Source organism: Salmo salar, chromosome 25, assembly GCF_965601325.2.
Source record: "Salmo salar chromosome 25, fSalSal1, whole genome shotgun sequence".
Lineage (NCBI taxonomy): Eukaryota > Metazoa > Chordata > Actinopteri > Salmoniformes > Salmonidae > Salmo > Salmo salar.
In genome coordinates this window covers 17,013,875-17,033,824 of record NC_138315.1, presented here as the reverse complement: position 1 = coordinate 17,033,824, position 19,950 = coordinate 17,013,875, and the positions used below count along the sequence as shown (strand labels likewise).

General features: G+C 40.3%; 3 protein-coding genes across 3 annotated transcripts in view; 2 read left to right on the top strand and 1 right to left on the bottom strand.

Annotated features, from left to right (window-relative positions):
* LOC106586266 (heparan-sulfate 6-O-sulfotransferase 3-B) overlaps positions 1-9,077 on the top strand; it is a 105,398-nt gene extending 96,321 nt beyond the window's left edge. The window contains exon 2 of the mRNA XM_014173382.3: positions 6,188-9,077. Coding sequence (XP_014028857.2) covers positions 6,188-6,917 — 730 coding nt within the window. The 3' untranslated portion in view covers positions 6,918-9,077. The remainder of the gene's footprint in view (positions 1-6,187) is intronic.
* A 509-nt stretch (positions 9,078-9,586) lies between these two features.
* Positions 9,587-13,267, bottom strand: LOC106586094 (2-oxoglutarate receptor 1). Its single transcript, XM_014172952.3, has 2 exons — positions 13,025-13,267; positions 9,587-12,916 (listed from the first exon to the last, which is right to left on the bottom strand). Exon 2 carries the CDS (start codon positions 12,885-12,887, stop codon positions 11,859-11,861), a length of 1,029 nt encoding a protein of 342 aa, XP_014028427.1. The 5' UTR covers positions 12,888-12,916; positions 13,025-13,267; the 3' UTR covers positions 9,587-11,858.
* A 5,853-nt stretch (positions 13,268-19,120) lies between these two features.
* LOC106586265 (muscleblind-like protein 2a) overlaps positions 19,121-19,950 on the top strand; it is a 35,025-nt gene continuing 34,195 nt past the window's right edge. The window contains exon 1 of the mRNA XM_014173366.3: positions 19,121-19,415. The gene's annotated coding sequence lies outside the window, so the exon portion shown is untranslated. The remainder of the gene's footprint in view (positions 19,416-19,950) is intronic.

Sequence of the window (19,950 nt, the reverse complement as noted above, 5' to 3'; positions counted from 1 at the left end):
GATGGGAGAGGAGGTAGAGATGGAGGAGGAAGGGGCAAGTCTCTGTCACTCTTCCTGTGGTGCTGTGCCAGTCTTTGGGAGAGGCTGATGTCCTTCATACTGCTTTTATCCAGCTTGGTTTAAGGAAGAAATCCTAAAAAAGAGAGGTACTGTGTAGGTAAGTCCTCAGCTACTGTAAAGCCGCTATTGTTTCCCAGTAAATAACTCTCTCTCTCTCAAATTCTCGATTGCAATAGCAGAAATTGGAGCATGTTGTGTTGATAGTGATTGGAATTGAAGTTATAGTAGATAGATAAATCTGACATTCTAATCAGATATTCATCAGATTCAGTAAATATGATGTCTTCCTCACGTGCATAGTGCACAGTTTCTATAAAAGTTTAAACATCCATAAACATCCAGAGCCGCATTACTTCCTCTCAGCCTTATTGGAATTAATATGCTCTTAGAGTCCTCTTCCATGTTAATGACCTGTAGTTAGTCTCCACTCCAGTTGGGTCTTGCTGCAGATTCTTAGAGGTAGCATTCTGGAGCTGACTGAGATGCAATATGCTTCACATCCATTATTGATCCATGATTAACTGGGGTTCAGCAGGCCTCTCAACTTAAACACTTTAAGTGGGCTGGAAATTCTTGGCACAGGATGTGTCTCTGTCTGCATCCTGGGGGCTTTACGGAACGACGCCAAATTAAAAAATGTTTTATGTCCTTTAATCATTTTCTGTTTACCCAATCAACACGTAAACAAATCAACAGGGAGAAATCATCAGCATATTAACAAACTCCAATTATTATCTCTGAAGATTCAAGATAGCAACTGCCAGCTCCACTTGTGATTGCGGATAACGGCTATATGAAGTGATTATTAAAACAGGACGATGGGCGGTAGCTCGCTGGGCCGACTCACCCCCCTGTCTAAAGTCCGTCTGTGGCATGCAGGGCCAGTCTCCTTTCTCTCTCGATACTTTGATGCTGATGCGCCGTGACACTGATGGTGCACACGGATGACCTTTGAGCGTGCTGGCGTGCTCAGGCAACACTTGCTGCATGTGTTTGTGTCCCCGATACAGGCTAATGAGGATGTGTCTGTCTGCTGTAGCCGGGGCTGGGCGATCCACTCCAGGAGGAAGAGAAGAGCCAGGATACAGCTGCTGCCAGCGGGGCTCTAATCACAGCTTACTGCCTGAGACACACTGCCAACTCACCACGGGCGGGAGAGAGAGAGGGTGCTCTGCTCTACTCACCACCCACTCACTATACTGCACTCTCCTGCACCCATACATACTGACGCCATGGCACATAGTTACATCATATGGGAGTGATTGGAGCGTTAGGGTATATTTTCTAAAACCTTTTCCTCACAATATTTGATTTAGTGATAATCATGGTAATCATGATTGATCATGTCATTGCTGTTAAGTAATTGATGCATAAGGAACAAACAAGTTTTTGTATTACATACTTTAGTGTCATTTAATAATAATATGCTATTACTGTGAAGATGCCATGTGTTGCCTGGAGACAGAAAAATAGCCATAAATATTGCTCTTCTATGTTGCTAATATTCAGGGGGTCTTAATATGTACAGGGCTTTCAGAAAGTATTCACACTCCTTTACTTTTTACACATTTTGTTGTGTTATAGACTGAATTTAAAATGGATTTAATTGTCATTTTTTTGTTAATGATCCACTCACAATACTCTGTAATGTCAAAGTGTAAAAAAAATTCTACAATGTTTTTTTGTTATTATTAAAAATAAAACACTCATATATCTTGATTAGATAAGTATTCAACCCCCTGAGTCAATACATGTTAGAATCCCTGTTGGCAACAATTACAGCTGTTAATGTTTTGGGGTAAGTTTCTAAGAGCATACCTGGATTGTACAATATAATGCTATTATTCTTTTTAAAATTCTTCAACTTCGGTCGAGTTGGTGGTTGATCATTGCTAGACAGCCATTTTCAAGTCTTGCCATTGATTTTCAAGCAGATTTAAGTAAAAACTGCAACTAGGCCACTCAGGAACATTCAATGTTGTCCTGGTAAGCAACTCCAGTGTATATTTGTCCTTGTGTTTTTGGTTATTGTCCTGCTGGAAGGTGAATTTGTCTCCCAGTGTCTGTTGGAATGCAGACTGAACTTGTTTTTCCTCTAGGACTTTTCCTGTGCTTAGCTCTATTACCTTTATTTTTATCCTATAAAACTCCCTAGTCCTTTTCCAAGACAAGCATACCCATAACATGACGCAGCCATCACCATAGTTGAAAATATGAAGAGTGGTACTTAGTTATGTGTTGTGATGGACTTTCCCCAAACATAACACTTTGTATTCAGGAGTTAATTTCTTTGCCACCTTTTTTTGCAGTTTTACTTTAGTGCCATATTGCAAACAGGATGTATATTCTGGAATATTTGTATTCTGTACAGGCTTCCTTCATATCTCTTTGTCATTTAGGTTAGTATTGTGGAGTAACTACAATGTTGTGTATCCATCTTCAGTTTTCTCCTATCACAGCCATTAAACTTTGTAACTGTTTTAAAATCACCATGGTGAAATCCTTGAGTCTTTCCTTTCTCACCTGCAACTGAGTTAGGAAGGACACGTGTATCTTTATAGTGACTGGGTGTATTGCTACACCATCCAAAGCGTAATTGATCATTTCACCATGCTCAAATAAATATTCAGTGTCTGCTTTTTTATTTTCACCCATCTACTAATAGGTGCCCTTCTTTGTGAGGCATTGGGAAACCTCCCTGGTTTTTGTGGTTGAATCTGTGGTTGAAATTCACTTTTCGACTGAGGGACCTTACAGATGTTTGTGGTACAGAGATGGGGTAGTCATTCAAAAATCATGTTAAACACTATTATTGCACACAGAGTGAGTCCATGCAACTTTTTATGTGTCTTGTTAAGCACATTTTTACTCCTGTACTTATTTAGGCTTTCCATAACAAAGGGGTTGAATACTTATTGACTCAAGACATTCAGCTTTTCATTTGTTATTCATTTGTAAAAAAAAATAATGTAAAAAACAAATTCCACTTTGACATTATGGGGTATTGTGTCTAGATCAGTGACACAAAATAAGTTAAGTGTAGACCATCAACAAAGATTTCTAGATTATTGAATGTTACTTTGTGGTGTATCCTTGCAGACTGTGACTATGGTCATGACAGTGTCGTAATCGCAGCACTCTTATTTTTAAAGTGCAGATTTTACAGAACTGACAAGGGAGAAATATAATTTGTTGTAGAACACAAGGAACAGGACCTCCTCCTCAGAATACCTAAAACAATGACTATACGAGACTGTACCATTGGTTAATAAACTGGGCCATGAGTGTGTGCGTGCGTGTATACCTGCATACGTACAACCCTGCGTGTGTGTGTGTGTGTGTGTGTGTGTGTGTGTGTGTGTGTGTGTGTGTGTGTGTGTGTGTGTGTGTGTGTGTGTGTGTGTGTGTGTGTGTGTGTGTGTGTGTGTGTGTGTGTGTGTGTGTGTGTGTGTGTGTGTGTGTGTGTTTATGGAGGACCTGAAAAGCCGAGCAGCTTTGGAATCAGTGTGAAGTCTCAGCGGCACATCCCACTTTATCCGGCCAGTCTGCTCTCCCGGGTCACATCCGAATGCGGCCCCATTAAATATTCACTGGCACTCAGAGGACGTCACCTTAGGGGAGGCCTGCCCAGCCAGCACCCGCCCCAGCCCTTCACTGCTCTCTACCTCAGGCTGCCTTGACATACCGACCTGGAGTTTGGGAGTCTGATGTTTTTCCTTTGAAGTTGTCAGAAAGCCTTGTGGTGATAGAGCAGCTGTGGAATTTGTGTAAATGGACAGCTCTCTTTGCAATGTAAAGTGACGAAAACATTATATGAGGTGTCTTTTCTTATACAGTACCAGTCAAAAGTGTATTTCTTTATTTTTACTATTTTATACATTGTAGAGTAATAGTGAAGACATAGAAACTATGAAATAACACATATGGAATCATGTAGTAACCAAAAAAGTGTTAAACAAATCAAAATATATTTTATATTTGAGATTCTTCAAAGTAGCCACCCTTTTCCTTGATGACAGCTTTGCACACTCTTGGCATTCTCTCAACCAGCCTCATGAGGTAGTCACCTGGAATGCATTTCAATTAACAGGTGACAGTCCATCATTACTTTAAGACATTAAGGTCAGTCAATCTGGAAAATATCAAGAACTTTTAAAGTTTCTTCAAGTGATGTCACAAAAACCATCAAGCGCTATTATGAAACTGGCTCTCATGAGGACTGCCACAGGAAAGGAAGACGCAGAGTTACCTCTACTGCAGAGGATTAGTTCATTAGAGTTACCAGCCTCAGAAATTGCAGCCCAAATAAATGCTTCACAGAGTTCAAGTAACAGACACATTTCAACATCAACTGTTCAGAGGAGATTGTGAATCAGGCCTTCATGGTCGAATTGCTGCAAAGAAACCACTGCTAAAGGGCACCAATAATAAGAAGAGACTTGTTTGGGCCAAGAAACACGAGCAATGGACATTAGACCAGTGGAAATCTGTCATTTGGTCTGATGAGTCCAAATTTGAGATTTTGGGTTCCAACTGCCGTGTCTTTGTGAGACGCAGAGTAGGTGAACGGATGGTTCCCACCATGAAGCATGGAGGAAGAGGTGTGATGGTGTTAGGGTGCCTTGCTGGTGACTATGTCTGTGATTTATTTAGAATTCAAGGCACACTTAACCAACATGTCTACCACAGCAGTCTGCGGTGATAAACCATCCCATCTCATTTGAGCTTAGTGGTACTATCATCTGTTTTTCAACAGGACAATGACACAAAACACACCTCCAGACTGTGTAAAGGCTATTTGACCAAGGAGAGTGATGGAGTGTGCCATCAGATAACCTGGTCTCCACAATCACCTGACCTCAACCCAATTGAGATGGTTTGGGATGAGTTGGACCGCAGAGTGAAGGAAAAGCAGCCAACAAGTGCTCAGCATATGTGGGAACTCCTTCAAGACTGTTGTAAAAGCATTCCCCATGAAGCAAGTTGAGAGAATGCCAAGAGTGTGCAAAGCTGTCATCAAGGCGAAGGGTGGCTACTTATAAGAATCTCAAATATATTTAGATTTTTAAACACTTTTTTGGTTACTACATGATTCCATATGTGTTATTTCATAGTTTTGATGTCTTCACTATTATTCTACATTATATAAAATAGTAAAAATAAAGAAAAACCTGGTAATGAGTAGGTGTGTGTAAACTTTTGACTGGTACTGTATGGTTTGCCATTTGGAGCTGGTTAGTATCGTGTATTATTTTTTTTTAAATGTACCTTTATTTAACTAGGTATCGTGGAATTGTAGTACTGTATATGATTTCTACTGCCTACATACATTTTTATTGAATAGGTTGCAGAGTATGTTCTCAACATCTTTTTGACAATGTTTTCACTCTGTACTACATTGCTTACTGCTATGGATTTTTCCAGCACATTCTCCAATTTTACTGTAGCCTGTACTGAGTTCCTCTCCTTTGAATGTCCTTAAGTTGGCACTGCAGGAAACTGATTAATTGAATTTTTTTAATGTTTAGTGGCTGTCCCTAGGCTTACAATGATTGAGGAGATAGTCCCTCTCTGTAGGAGAGGCAGTGATGTGTATAAAAATAATATCTTTCATTTAACAGCTCTCCTCTCCAAAGTGCTACTGGAATTTCTCCTCTAAAACGTAGAGCTTAGTTTGGTAGACAACTGATGGGTAAAGCACTTGATTAGGACTGCAAAAGACTTCGGTCAAAAATACTTTATCCTCATTCAGATAATCCAGAACATTGAGGAATGGATCCGATATGTTTTATATACATCATTGGTCAACTAGGTTTTTGCTTCAGGTTATTTCTGATGACTAGACATGCTCATGATCAAATAGTACAACCTTAGGTGAGTTGTAAAACACCCATTACTTTGTTGATAGTCCCCTACCATTGACACGATAAATCACTTTTGTGTTCAAGGACAATAGGGAAAAAGACCTCTCTGATAATCTCTCTAAAGTTTCAGTTTTGTAATTAGCATCCAACCTTGAAGTGCGATACACAGTCACAAAAGTCACCATCTGTCAGTACAATGCTGCGTGGGCCTGTGTGATGTTGATGTGTTCGTAGCACTCTGACTGTGTTTGTTTTGGCTGCAGGGACTTCTACTACATCACCATGCTGCGTGACCCCGTCTCCCGCTACCTGAGCGAGTGGAAGCACGTGCAGCGAGGTGCCACCTGGAAGACCTCCCTGCACATGTGTGACGGGCGCTCGCCCACACAGGACGAACTGCCCACCTGCTACAGCGGGGACGACTGGTCGGGCGTCACCCTAACCGAGTTCATGGACTGCCCGTCCAACCTGGCCAACAACCGACAGGTGCGCATGCTGGCCGACCTCAACCTGGTAGGCTGCTACAACCTGTCCTCCATGAACGAGAGCGATCGCAACCACATCCTGCTGGGCAGCGCCATGAACAACCTGAAGAACATGGCCTTCTACGGCCTAACCGAGTTCCAGCGCAAGACGCAGTACCTGTTTGAGCGGACGTTCAGCCTGCGCTTCATCGCCGCCTTCACTCAGATCAACAGCACGCGCGCCGCCAACGTGGACCTGAGCGAGGCCGTGCGCCGCCGCATCGAGGAGCTCAACTATCTGGACGTGCAGCTGTACGAGTACGCCAAGGACCTGTTCCTCCAGCGGTTCCAATACACCCGCCAGCGCGAGCACCAGGCGGAGCGATTGAAGAGGCGCGAGGAACGCCGTTGGCTTCGGGAGCAGAGGGAGCAGAGCAGGGCCTCACTCCCCAGACGCCGGGGGTACGGGGGCGGAGGCGACCTGGCCACGACCACTGAAGACTACACCAGCCAGGTGGCCCGCTGGTGAGGTCATACCCCTGGCCACGCACACAGAGAGAGGTCACTGGTGATCACCTCCAGAATCGTCTCACATGGTACTCTCTCTCTCTCGCTCTCTCTCTCTCTCTCTCTCTCTCTCTCTCTCTGCCTCTGTCAATTTCTCTCTATCGCTCTATCTTTTTCTGTCTACTATCTCTATCTTCATCTCTTTCTCAGCTTCAGTGTGATCCTAGTGCTCTGCTAAAGTTTCTTTCTGGTTATGAAACTGCCAAGTCTGTGAGTCAGTATCACAGAAGCTCTGCCTTGGAGTGCCCTTTGGTGTCTTAAATCTTCAAATGGATGGTTTAATGTATTTATTTGTAATTAATTGTTTTGCTGCTCCTTTGCTTTCCTGCCTCTTAGTCATGGTTATTTATTATCATGTAGATTATGATAACTCTTTAAAAGCAGTAAATGAAGCTTCAAGAAGACACAATCAAAAGACGCTGCTGGTAAATACTTTTTTATTGGGACTCAATGTCAAGGGGTGGATATCAATCCGTTTTTTTGTTGCGACTAGCAGGAATATAGTAGTTCAACAGAAAACAATATAAAAGTGCTGATTCTCGCATGTCATGTGTCCATATTATATTTGAGAAACGGTTTGAGGATGGAGAGTTACTTCCAAAAGAAATGATGAGAGCCAAAGTACACCGACGTAGGAAATATTTGTCTTTGTTTACGTAGCTAATGTTTCCTTAATGGGACCTTGCAAATTGACAACTTCTCAGAAATAAGATGATGTATTTCATTTCATCTTATCGTGGCAGTTTCAATTATATTTCAATTTCCCTCAAACAAATATAGTGTAGTTGTAGTCAGTCAAGATAATGTCAGATGTTTTGATTATGACGCAAAAACGTTTTCTAGGGTGCAATATTCAGTAGAGTTTGTCTACATGCAACACCTTTCAAGTTTCAACTCGGAGGAACTGCTGTTCCCGCTCATCCACTATCTGTGTGTTGGAATGTGAAGTCAATCATAGACTCACAAAGAGAGGATTACCCTGAAGAAAATCAGCCTGATTTCTATTCTGCACTGACCAGACTTACCACATTCAGCTTTCACATTACAAATGGAAAGAACTCCTCAAGGAAGATTTTTCAAAAATGTTAAGCTTGGATTGTTTAAGTTGTCTTCTCCAGAAGGTAGAGATAACCAGTAGGTAAATGCTCTAGGTGAGGACTGAGGAGCCAGGTCAGTGTGGTTGGTGTGTGGACTGACTGTCAATGAGGTGATCAGCATTCGGCCCTCGTGCTCACCCCGTCACACTCCGTGGTTTAACATGTTTGTGGAGCCCACGCCAACGGCATTGTGGGCTGTGAGGGGGGTTCTAATGCTACCAGAATAACAGCCTGAGATGACACGGTAGCAGAATACAGTAGTTTCCTGTAGTAGGAAGGAGATGAAATGTACCATATCTAGTTTCATGTCTGATTGTCTCCCTCAAAATACAGGTAACTTCTGAATGAACATTAAACAAACATGAAAGTATCAAAGGAGATGAATCTAATTGTTAAGGTAGAATTACTTGCAGATGGCTGTGATGATGATATCATGTTAGATTAAATATTGGATTTGCTATTCTGATCTGTTGTTCTGTTATGAACATTTCAACTCTCCAATGGCAATATTTTTTATAAAAATATAAATTTGCTGCTGCTTTCATTTTCACATTTATCCTGTTTTTACAAAAAAAATTCAGAAGATGTAGGTCTGTCTGATCACTGAGCACAGTTTTGGTCCATTAACCTTAACCGATGAGTGTAATCTTTTGCTGTTTAAGTAAGTTTGTATCCAGTTAGTTGATTTACTGTAATGTAATAGTAACCATTATCACAGTTTGGGTTTGTATCCCTAATCCAGATTAGGCCTGCTCTTGGACTAAAAAACCTGCTAAATGGAAAAGCTCTATTGAAAATTATTTTTCATTCAGGAAAATGCAGCATCTGTTTGCAGGAAACAGTTTTTTTTTGTTTTTTTAAGCAATTGTTTAAACTATACAATTATTGGAGTGTGTGTGCCATTATTGTATATTGATCACAAGTTTGCCTGCAATTTCAGTGAGCCAACACACCATGTTTATACATTGCCCCAGCATTTTCAAATCAACATTATGGATACAATACCAAGTTTTATTTATTTTCTTTTATTTTTTTTTGGGGGGGGGGGGGGGGGGGGTGGAATGTGCTGTGAAACAATCTCCCTGATGAAAAAAACTGCTTATATATTCATGTACTTGTTATCTGCTCAAACTTACGGTAGTGTGATGTGTATATTGACGCAAAGTCTGGAAAGTCTGAAAAGTCTGAAATGAATATTTCAAACCTATTATCCTTATCAGACCTCAGTGTAAATATAGTGATGAAATCAAGCCTAAAAAGAGAATGTCACACTAGATATTGTACTGCCATCCCCACAGCCCTGTGACATGCCATGTTGTGAAAGAGTGATTTGAATGAACTTCAACTGCCACTCAACTTAAGTGCACATCTTTGAAAAACAGGTAATCTTGCATTTATTTATTGCAAACAAGGGAGTTTGTCTAAAAGGAAAAAGGTTATAATACCCTCACACGAGGGAGAACTTTCTACATTTATGTATCTGTATGTTCCTGTTCAAATGATTGTGAATGGAAAGGACAGTCTTGATGCCATTTGATGTGTTATACTTTATCAGCAATGTTCTTGTCAGGTCTGCAAAGCTGGGTGAATACTACTTCAGATATTAGAAATAAATGCATTGAACAAACATGAGCCTTTTCTGCCTGGAATCATTGGTATGAAGCCATAGACATTAGGAAAGTTATTCAACGACATTTCACCGCATTCATGAGGTCTTGACCTTTAAAATGCAATGCAAGCACTAGCTTCGTCCGTGTTAGCAAACAGCCCAAATAAACACAGTCCCAGTCAGGTGACCAGGCATCCAACATCTATCTTCATCAGTAGGTTAGTAACTGATGACGCTAAAAGTGTCGAAATTAAACTTGTTTACATGAATTATTAGCATTGGTTGTGTTTGCAAGATTTTGGCCTGTATTTTCTCCATCAATATTTTCATAATCATGCATCATAATGAAGTGTGGTATAGCGGATGTGTTTCACTTCATGTGTGTGTCTGTCTCCTGAGAATTACATTTCAATAAGATATATTATATGCATTGTATAACACCAACATTAGACAGAAAGGAGAGGACCATTGAGAAGAACACTACTTGTTAAAGGAAATATTCAAGATCCTTTCCTGTTGCTATAGTGAGATTATTACTAAGGGAGAACTAAGGGAACAAGGGAGAATAATTCAGAATGTTCTGGTCCAGAAATAGCAGTTTATATATACAGGTATATGCACTGTACAATCATCAGTCTCTTTCATTTGCTGTTATTCAGCAGTGACAAGGTAAGGAAATATTGGTCTGCTTATAAGACACTGATTGGACTATTACCTGCCTAATACAAGCTTCTCTCTATGCAGGAAATTGCCCTGACTCTCAACATAGTGCAGTTAATAAGTTGAATGAATGAAGACTCATCTTCTTTCAAAAACCTCATTCATTTTATTGCAAAAAAAGTGGAACCACCAGACAGGAACCAGCAGACAGCAGACAAACAGACAGACTCTACTGTCTAGTCTACTCCCGACAGATCCCGCTTATTTCCTCCTAGCTGTGGTATGAGGAAGGAAAATGACTCATACCCACAAACAAGGAGAATAGCTTCTCAGACAGGTAACATAAAATGTACTGTATTATTTTATATGCTCCTGCTTTGTGGTTCCAATCCTACTAGGTTTGTTTGAGGAAGTTCAGATGTCTGGTTTATTATTGTGTACAGACCGGCACCTTTAGTGAAATGTGAAATAGCTGTTGATTTTTTACTGCTGGCTGATGTGAACAAACAGTTGTCCACCTCCACAAACGGATCGTTACACTATCAGGATATAATGTCATGTAAAACCCATTGTCGTACATATATACTGTATTTATTCCCTAAATAACTGATGATTATTATTCACTTGTGAAAGCTTTCTGAGCTTTTCTACTAATCTTGCCCCACTCGAGTGCCAGCCATATGAAAGGAAAAGGTTCACATCTGTTCTAAGTGAATCACAAGGGCAATCACCTGCAGTGAAGTCTGATATTCTTATTAAATCTATGACTCTATAGCTAGATCATAGATGACAGTGTTCTATCCTCAGTCCAATGTTTTGAGACAATACTTGAGTCCAATGTTGTAAGTCTTCTCTGTTATTAAATGTGATGTTCTGGTGCCTCTAGGGCAATTCAGAAAGCTGATTGAGGATCTTAATAATGATGAATGTGTTTGCATTTTATGAAGATGTTGTTCTTTTTGCTTGCATTTTGTATTTATGTTTTGATGTGGGTATTTTCTGTAATTTATGTAATTCAGGGCTCATCTGTAAAAGGGACATTGGTCTCAGTATGACCGCCTGATAAAATAAAGGTTAAATAAAATAAAAGTCCAATATTTACTGACAGTGATTAACACATTTAATTGATTAAACTTCAGCAAACCAACATGTTAACATTATTGTATGTTGTATGATTGTACAGCTTGTTATAATGCAATGTATTGCCAATGAATGACTGACCCAGAAACCTAGAACTGAATCCAGTCTACTCAAGATAAGAGCACACTGCTGTGATTTATCTTGTACGGCAGTTGACAGAACCAGTTTCATGGCAAAAACATTTAGACAATATCAGAAACGTTCAGAAACATGGTCACCCTAGAAAGACAGCACCTAATAAAGTTACTCAAAGGTGAGCAGTACATTTGTAAGTTACTAAGTTAGTAAGTAGTAAAGAGGACATAGTTATTTTTGTCAACACCAAAAAATTGACTTCTGTGTTTTGAAATGAAATAAATCAACCATATGTATATAAAATGTTGTGTAGTATTTTCACTCAGCTCTTTAGCACGTTAGCCTGTGACATACTGTTTCTTCCTGGTTGGCCAATCACTGCCACTATGATGGGTCTCTTGGTCTTGAGAAACTGGGGTCTCCAGCGGAGGAGACCAAGGACCGCCTGGTGAAACCTGTCTCCAGCCAGCGTGTACAGAGCCAGGTTGAAGAAGGTGTTGAGCCCTGCCAGGGGTCTGGAGATGGTGTAGGCTGCATTGACCCCTATCAGCAGCATACAGGGCACCGGCCTTTGGGCTTCCATCTGGGTGTACACCCGCAGGGCACGGAGGATGTGGAAGGGTGTGAAGCATAGCACAAACACAACCAGGATCAGCACAGTCAGCCTGCGGGCACGCACCCTGTTCGGACGGCTCTCATGTGGCCCACCGGCCAGCTCACATGCAACACGGACGTAACTCAGGCACACCACCACTAGGGGGAGTAGGTAGCCCAGGACAGTGAGTAGCCAGCCATAGACCCACACCTCTTCTGGATCATTACTAGCAAAATCCAGGCATGACGTCATATTGTTCTCAGTCTTTTTCACAGTGATCATGTAGACCATGGGTATAATCTCCAACACAGATATGAACCACACAGCCAGGCAGGCGATCACACCCCAGCTCGTCCTCTGCACCTGGGCTGCCCTCAGCGGGTGAACCACGACCACATAGCGGAACACACTCAGGCAGGTGAGGAAGAGGATGCTGCCGTACAGGTTGAAGTGGAAGCTAAAGCGAACAATGCGACACATGACCTCGCCCATGATCCAGTCGTCGTGGATGTAGTAGTGGACCAGGAAGGGCAGACACAGAACATACAGGAGGTCTGCCAAGGCAAGGTTCACCATGATGATGCTGCTGCTCTTCCATGGGCGCAGCCTGACCACGTAGATGATGATTGAGGTGATGTTACCCACAAGCCCCACTACAAATATGATCCCATACATGATCGGAAGGTAGGATCTCTTTATGTAGTCATCCACTGGGAAACATTCAGGTGTCTTATTATCCCTGTCATCGCTAGCCATGGTTGTGTTGTGCGAGCCAACAAAATGACCTACGACAAACACAAGTGGAGATTGCTCATGTTATTACAATAAAAATCATAGAAAGAAATAGAGAATCGTAGAAAGGAATCGGATGAGGAAAATGCATCTGTTCTTACTATTAGCTGCAATGTTGCTCCAGTATCTGTGTGTCACTTCTGAATTTCCTGATTCTTCAGGCAGCAGTCAGTTTGAACAGCATCCCAGAGCCCTCCCCCAAAAGAATGTGTAGCACACCCATTATTTCTTCAGCAGGATGCATTAGGTGTCCTTACAGCTTTAAAGGTATCAAAGATCTACTCAAACTAAGCCCACAAGAATCAGTAGTAGTGATTTATACAGTACAGTTGTGATTTGACACAATGGTTAGATTACTTGACATTGGTGGGTTTAAATAGAAAGTAGAGAATTATACCATTACTACCTCATTGAGAGTGATTTTAGGTCACTCATTAAACCAAATTGTGCAACGTCTTACTTTGAAATGTTTTATGTAAATGCATGTGATTAACTGCAGTTGTTGTTTTTCAGAGTTCCCTGATCCCACATACCTGGAAGATGTGTCATCCCTGTCTGCTTGACTGGGGACAAAACAGCAGACATACCTTCACCTCTAAGTTATTGTTCAACTAAGAATGATCACATAGAATGTCCTTTCACTTCCTTATTAGACAGTCTGGTCTCATAGACTAGACATAATGCTGTAAACATAAATCCGGGATAAACAAATTAGATGGCTACTTAAGACAAAAACAAAATAAGGTGGTTGGGTGGGGCGTATAACGCGAACGTCTAGTAACCCAAAGGTTAGGACAATCTCATCACGGACAACTTTTGCATTTTAGCTAATCGGCAACTTTTCAACTACTTTTCAACTACAACTTTTTTGCTACTTTGCAACTACTCAGCACGCTAGCCTTTCCCCTAAACCTAACCTGAACCCTTTTAGCTAATCCTTCCCCTGTACAACATGAACGTCTAGTAACCCAAAGGTTGCGAGTTCAAATCTCATTACAGACAACTTTAGCAACTTTTCAACTACTTACTACTTTTTAGCTACTTTACAACTACGTAGTATGTTAGCTAACCCTTCCCCTAACCCTAGCCTTAACCCTTTTAGTTAGCCCTAACCTTAAACCTTTAACCTAAACCCTAAGCCCTAGCCTAGCTAATATTAGCCAGCTAGCTAACATTAGTCACCTAGCCACCTAGCTAGAATTCGTAACATATTTTAAGTTTGTCAAATTCGTAACATATTGTACATTTTGCAAATTCATAACATATAATATGAATTGTAATTTGTAACATATAATATGAAATAGGTGATGGACATCCACAAAATAATACATACCATACGAAACGGAACATATCATACTAAATGGAGTGTCCCGTATTTACATACATAATAATATGAAATTCTCTGAGACCAGGTTGCAGCCACCGAATAGGCCTACCACAGAAGGAAAATGCTATTTTCATGCCACTTTGATACCGAAGTGACTTAGTGAAAATGCTCTCCTAACCTGCTATGAAAATCACTTTGTATCGAAGTGGCGTGAAAAAAGTGTGTCCACCACAGAAAGCCAACAGTTGTCCGGTGAATCCTCCCTTGATACAAAAGGAATAGTGATAGGACATTTCAATGCATTTGATAATAGAAAATAAAAAAACATTCCATAGTGATAATGAATGATTCTCTGATGATGGTCCAGTTTCTCATGTAGTCCTGATAAACAGACAGGAGGAGCATGACATCTAGAGGACATATACTGAAATTGCATCTGTTTGCAATATGATTGATACATTATTATGAAGATATTTTGATATTTCAAATACACTGAGCCAAAATAGATGTAATTAATTTTTTTCATTTTCAGTCAAGCTATTAAGTCATCCCAACCCATTTTTGTAAAAATGTATGTGTCTTATGTTCTGGCAAGAATAAATAATATTGCAGAATTACATCTACATATGATGCATGGGTTAAATTCTAAAGTAATCGTTGACTACATTTTTGGCAGTTTTTAAACATACAACTTCACATTGCAAGTATAACAAATACAGAATTTTGTTGTCAATATTAAAGTGGTCCTTTTTTACCACTAGATGGTGCCTAAAATCAGAAACTGATTCTGAAGAGAGCAGAAAAGTAATGTAATTGTATTGTAGTTGATGGAAATTAATATTATATTAAAACCTGATAGTATAATTGTCACAGTTGTCGTCGGTGAAGGAGGACCAATACGCAGCAGGTACGTGTATGCTCATCTTGATTTTTAATTACTCTCAAAATGAACATAAAAAAATAACAAACACGAAAAAACGAACGACAATAACAGTCTGACTAGGCACACGGCTAAGCACAGAACAATCACCCACCAATCACAAACACAAACACACCCTAATATATGGGACTCTCAATCAAAGGCAGATAGACAACACCTGCCTTCAACTGAGAGTCCCAACCCCAATTAACCAAACATAGACATACACTCACTAGACTCCACATAGAACTACCTAGACATAAACCAAAACCCGGAAATACTAAACCAAACACCCTTTTAACAAACACACCACCCCGAACCACATAAAACAAATACCCTCTGCCACGCCCTGACCAAACTACAAAACAATTAACTTTATATACTGGCCAGGACGTGACAATAATACATGTTTTTTCCTTGCATCTGAGCAGTATCAAACAGTATAAGATACTGTAGGCAATGAAGACTGGGAAATTTATATCACAGGCAATGACTCCAGTAGGCAGATGTATGAAGTAATGTTTATGGCTGTGCTGACAGGCACCGACAAGTGTAGGAGGGACCTGGGCACTAGACAGCCATCACTTTCACATTGACCTTCTGCCCACCTTCAGATTGGCTCAGGATAAATCAGAAGGTCTGGTGCAAATACTGGAGAGATAGTGTTGCCCTCTTTTCCTGTTTCTATGTGCGGTACTTCTTCCTTCATCTCTAGCAGTCTATGTATCTCACTCTTAGTCTTTCACACATTATCTCACACGCAAAAACACACACAAACGCAAAGAGACACACAGGTTTGAACAGACTTCGTAGGACTTTACCCTTTTATCCAGTAATCTTGTCTCAGAGTTGTACTGCTTGCATTTCTCGGATCTTATTGATTGAACACATCGACTGTGAACATTTTCAGCAACTGAACAAAGAAATAATGGTTAAGGTCAAAGAAATCCAGCACAACCATGACTTCTGTTGAATAAAGAATGCCTCAAGGTTGCTGCTATACTTCGATACAAACATCTCCAGAGTGTGTAGCGTAAGCTACTATCAAACTAGGAATGTGACAAGCATTTCGCTACATCCGCAATAACACCTGCTAAAAATGTGTATGTGACCAAAACAATTTGATTTGGTTCGATGATAGAATAAGACATTACCTCAATAATCAGTAATTCAAAAATATGGTATAATTTGTTTTTATTGTTTGAACATTTAATGACAAAAATCTGGTTGATTTTTCACAATGTTTTATCTTATAAATTAGCTTGAAAATGTCAACATAGCACACTGAGGAAGGATTATTCCGTTTGATGCCTCAACAAGTCCAAAGAATAACCCAAGGGTGGCTGTTTCCACTCTCATGCTTCCATATCTCAGTCTGTTTGACTGTGACATTTCTCCAGTCTAGAAGGGAGCAAGGTTGTGACCTTTCCACATACAGCTCTGATGTCTCTGCTTCATTCTTTTTGAAAGGGATAGTCAATGTGACAAGATCAAAGATTGGACCTCTCCCGTGAGTCAATATTTAATCTCACAACTGTATCAAATGAATGTGACATCTGAATCTAGAGTTTAATAAAGGTAGGATGGCATGAATGGAACGTCATAGTGCTAGATGTTTCATAAATAAAGTAGCCTGCTACTTTATATAGCAAATAAACATACAAACCATCACACAAAAATAAATATATTGTCTTTTTATGTTGGCTGTGACCAAATGGTGCTGTTGATCAAGTTAATTAATAAACCATCAATAAATGTTTTAATTATCACTGAAACACTGTATAGATGTTTGATCAGTCCCCTTGGTAATTCCAAGTCTCCTCCCAGACCAATTAGCAGAGAAAGAACCACATTAGCACTGTGCCTCATCCAAAACTAGAACTCTCTGCATTAGACTATGCTTCCCTATCAACTATACGGTCATAGACACTGGAAGCACTTCAATCAGACTTCCAGATTCATTGTGAGTAAACCACATTACAGTAGATTAGAATGTACATGGCTGTATCATTTGATAGTTCATTGCGCTGCTGTATGGCCCACCTCTGCTTGCCAGCCACATGGTTGGCATGGAGGGTGCCATGTTGTGGAATGGCCAAGGTAGTGGAGCCTGGTCAGCAGGCTTCCCCCCACCACCAGTCTGGCATTCCAGTCTGGTCATCTTTTTTTCTGATGCCTACAACAATATTCCACACATACCACTTTCAATTTAGTGGAAGGAATGTGTTTGTCTCCATAAATACCTCCATAATCCCATATCTGGCACTCAATAAATGACAGGGAAAAGAGATGTTCCATGGTTATGTGATGGAATATAGGCGGTCTGTCACAAAAGATTAAATAACGACAAGGACGTCCTGTGATTTACTGACCAGAAATGGACCAGCTGTGTGTACATTTCCTAACAAGCCAGAGTCCCACTAAATCCTCACAATCTTCCTCAGATATATTATCATTTGAGAAATGTCACACGTATATGTGGTGTTCTGCCTTGTAGATTTCCATAAATTCATAGGTTGGCTAATTCGATACCTCATTAGTGTGTGATGTCCTCAAGAACAATGTTAGGATTGATACATTATGTCCAGCTGCTGGTGTGTGTCCTGCATGTATGTGTAACAGAATGGCCACACAGTGGCTACGCATGTATGTCACAGGTAAAGTACATGGTTGATAGATTTCAATGAACCCTTCTCCAAGGTTAACAAGTTTACAATGCATACTGAACCCTTTCCTATAGCCAATCTACCAGATCATTTCATTACTCAATTTGCCTGACTGATAATCTATTACACATCCTCTCTGAAACCTATTTCGGCATAGGCCTAGCTATTTGTCTTTTTCTAATCTGTCAATTATAATCTTGTGAGAGTTATGATGTACTAATAAATGATGGCATTAATGAAAAGGAATTATAATGTCACATAATGTGTGTGTCTGTTTGTAAATTATTTACAGGAATAATTATGATCCGTTTCAGTAGGGTAGATGTGGATAATCCACCTTCAAGTTTATTTGTATTTTCGGGGGTATTTTCATAGAACTATATCGTTGGTTAAGGGCTTGTAAGTAAGCATTTCACTGTAAGGTCTACACCTGTTGTATTCGATTTGATAAACCTATAGAGGCATTGACACAACATCCCATCAATCAACAAGGTGCAGCCTTTATCTTATCCACATGGTTTGGCTCTGGTTTTCTATGGCCTGCTGTAGATCTATTCTGCGATGACCTTGAGTGTTATGCAGGGTCAGGAGGACGCTTGACTTGCTCTTTATTCCCCTATGGCCCAGGCTGACTATGAGTGAAAAAAGAGCATCCTTGTTGAAGAAAAGGTTAAGATTTCAACTACAACATGTACATTCAGATTTAATCAGTGTGAAAATATTATTGAAAGGTCAAAAGTACTATCTTCTTGTGGCATGGATTTCTCTATTCTGATTTTTTCACCTACGAATTTCACGCAATAAATCAGTTTTGATGCTTTTGAAACATCCCATAGTACTAGGTCTATTTTTTATGTAGAATCTCTAGTGATGAATACTATGACTAACAGATAAATAACAAGAAAGGAAGTGTTTTACATCCCAGAAAACGGAGAAGAACGCTGGCCTGATTTGATTTTGGAGAAATCCTTGTAATAAAACCTTGTAATAAACAAAAAATCCCGGTAATTTTCCTCACGGTTCCATTGCTGTTCCCTTGGTAACAAGCAACCCCTTGCCCTTCTGGAGCCTCCTGACATTCGCTTGGAATGTACCAAGCTGCTGTGGGGAGATCTGTAGATTTCCATTTCACTAATAAGTTTTTTTACCAAAAATGGGTTATTTGAAAAACAAATAATAACGTGCCTTATCTTTTAACCTTCAACGTATATTTATATTCCAACGAATCTTCTAGATGTTCCAATTTTCGTACGCACATTGGCATACAGTGGCATTACGTTACCCTTTCAAATAAATCAAACTGGCAGTCGTTGAGCAAGCTGTCAAATGCTTGTTGCTTGTTGTGTCAAATCCGTGCTAGCTACAAAGTAACGAAGATAAATCAAACACCCAGTTCTTTTCTTCTGAAAGTGGCTATAGCTCATCTATAGCTAGGTAATACGACAATAATTAAGTCGACCGTTGAAGGTTGAACAGCACCTGTCCTCTCCACATTTTGTTTTTCTCTGTTCCATGGTGCTTTCTACCCTGGCTGCGTGACTGGTGGCTTGCGCCGGGGAACGAGTCGTCCTGATGATGAGGTAAGCAGGTGGAAATGCTAGCTTCAGCTTGTCAGTGTCCTAGCTATCTCGCTATGTACCCAAATGTGATGTGTCATGTATTGCAGGTTAGGAAAAGTACCTAATAATAAAGTGTTATCCCAAAGACTAAATGGGAGTGCATGCAGTCAGAAACTAGCATGTTATGTTTGTCATCAGAGAGGAAGAGGCGAAGCGAGGGTTTACTCCGCCCAAAATGTATCCACGAAAACAAGACCATGAAGTGAGAAATTTAGGTACGGTGGTCAAATGAGAGTGTCGAATTTAGTCAACAACAAAAAAATAAGTGCTAATTTGCTACGTGGGTTTTACTTGATCGAATATACGTTTCGTAATGGTTAGGTTGTTACGAATGCAGCGATATAAAAGTGGACGCACGTGGCATTTCGTCAAGTAAAAAAAAAACGACTTTATTTTGGAGTTGTGCCTGTTGTTCACACGCGTATCTGCCCTCATTGGCTAGAATGGTCCTATCTGATATCGCCTCCCGCCTGCATTCCATCTTTGAGGACGTATT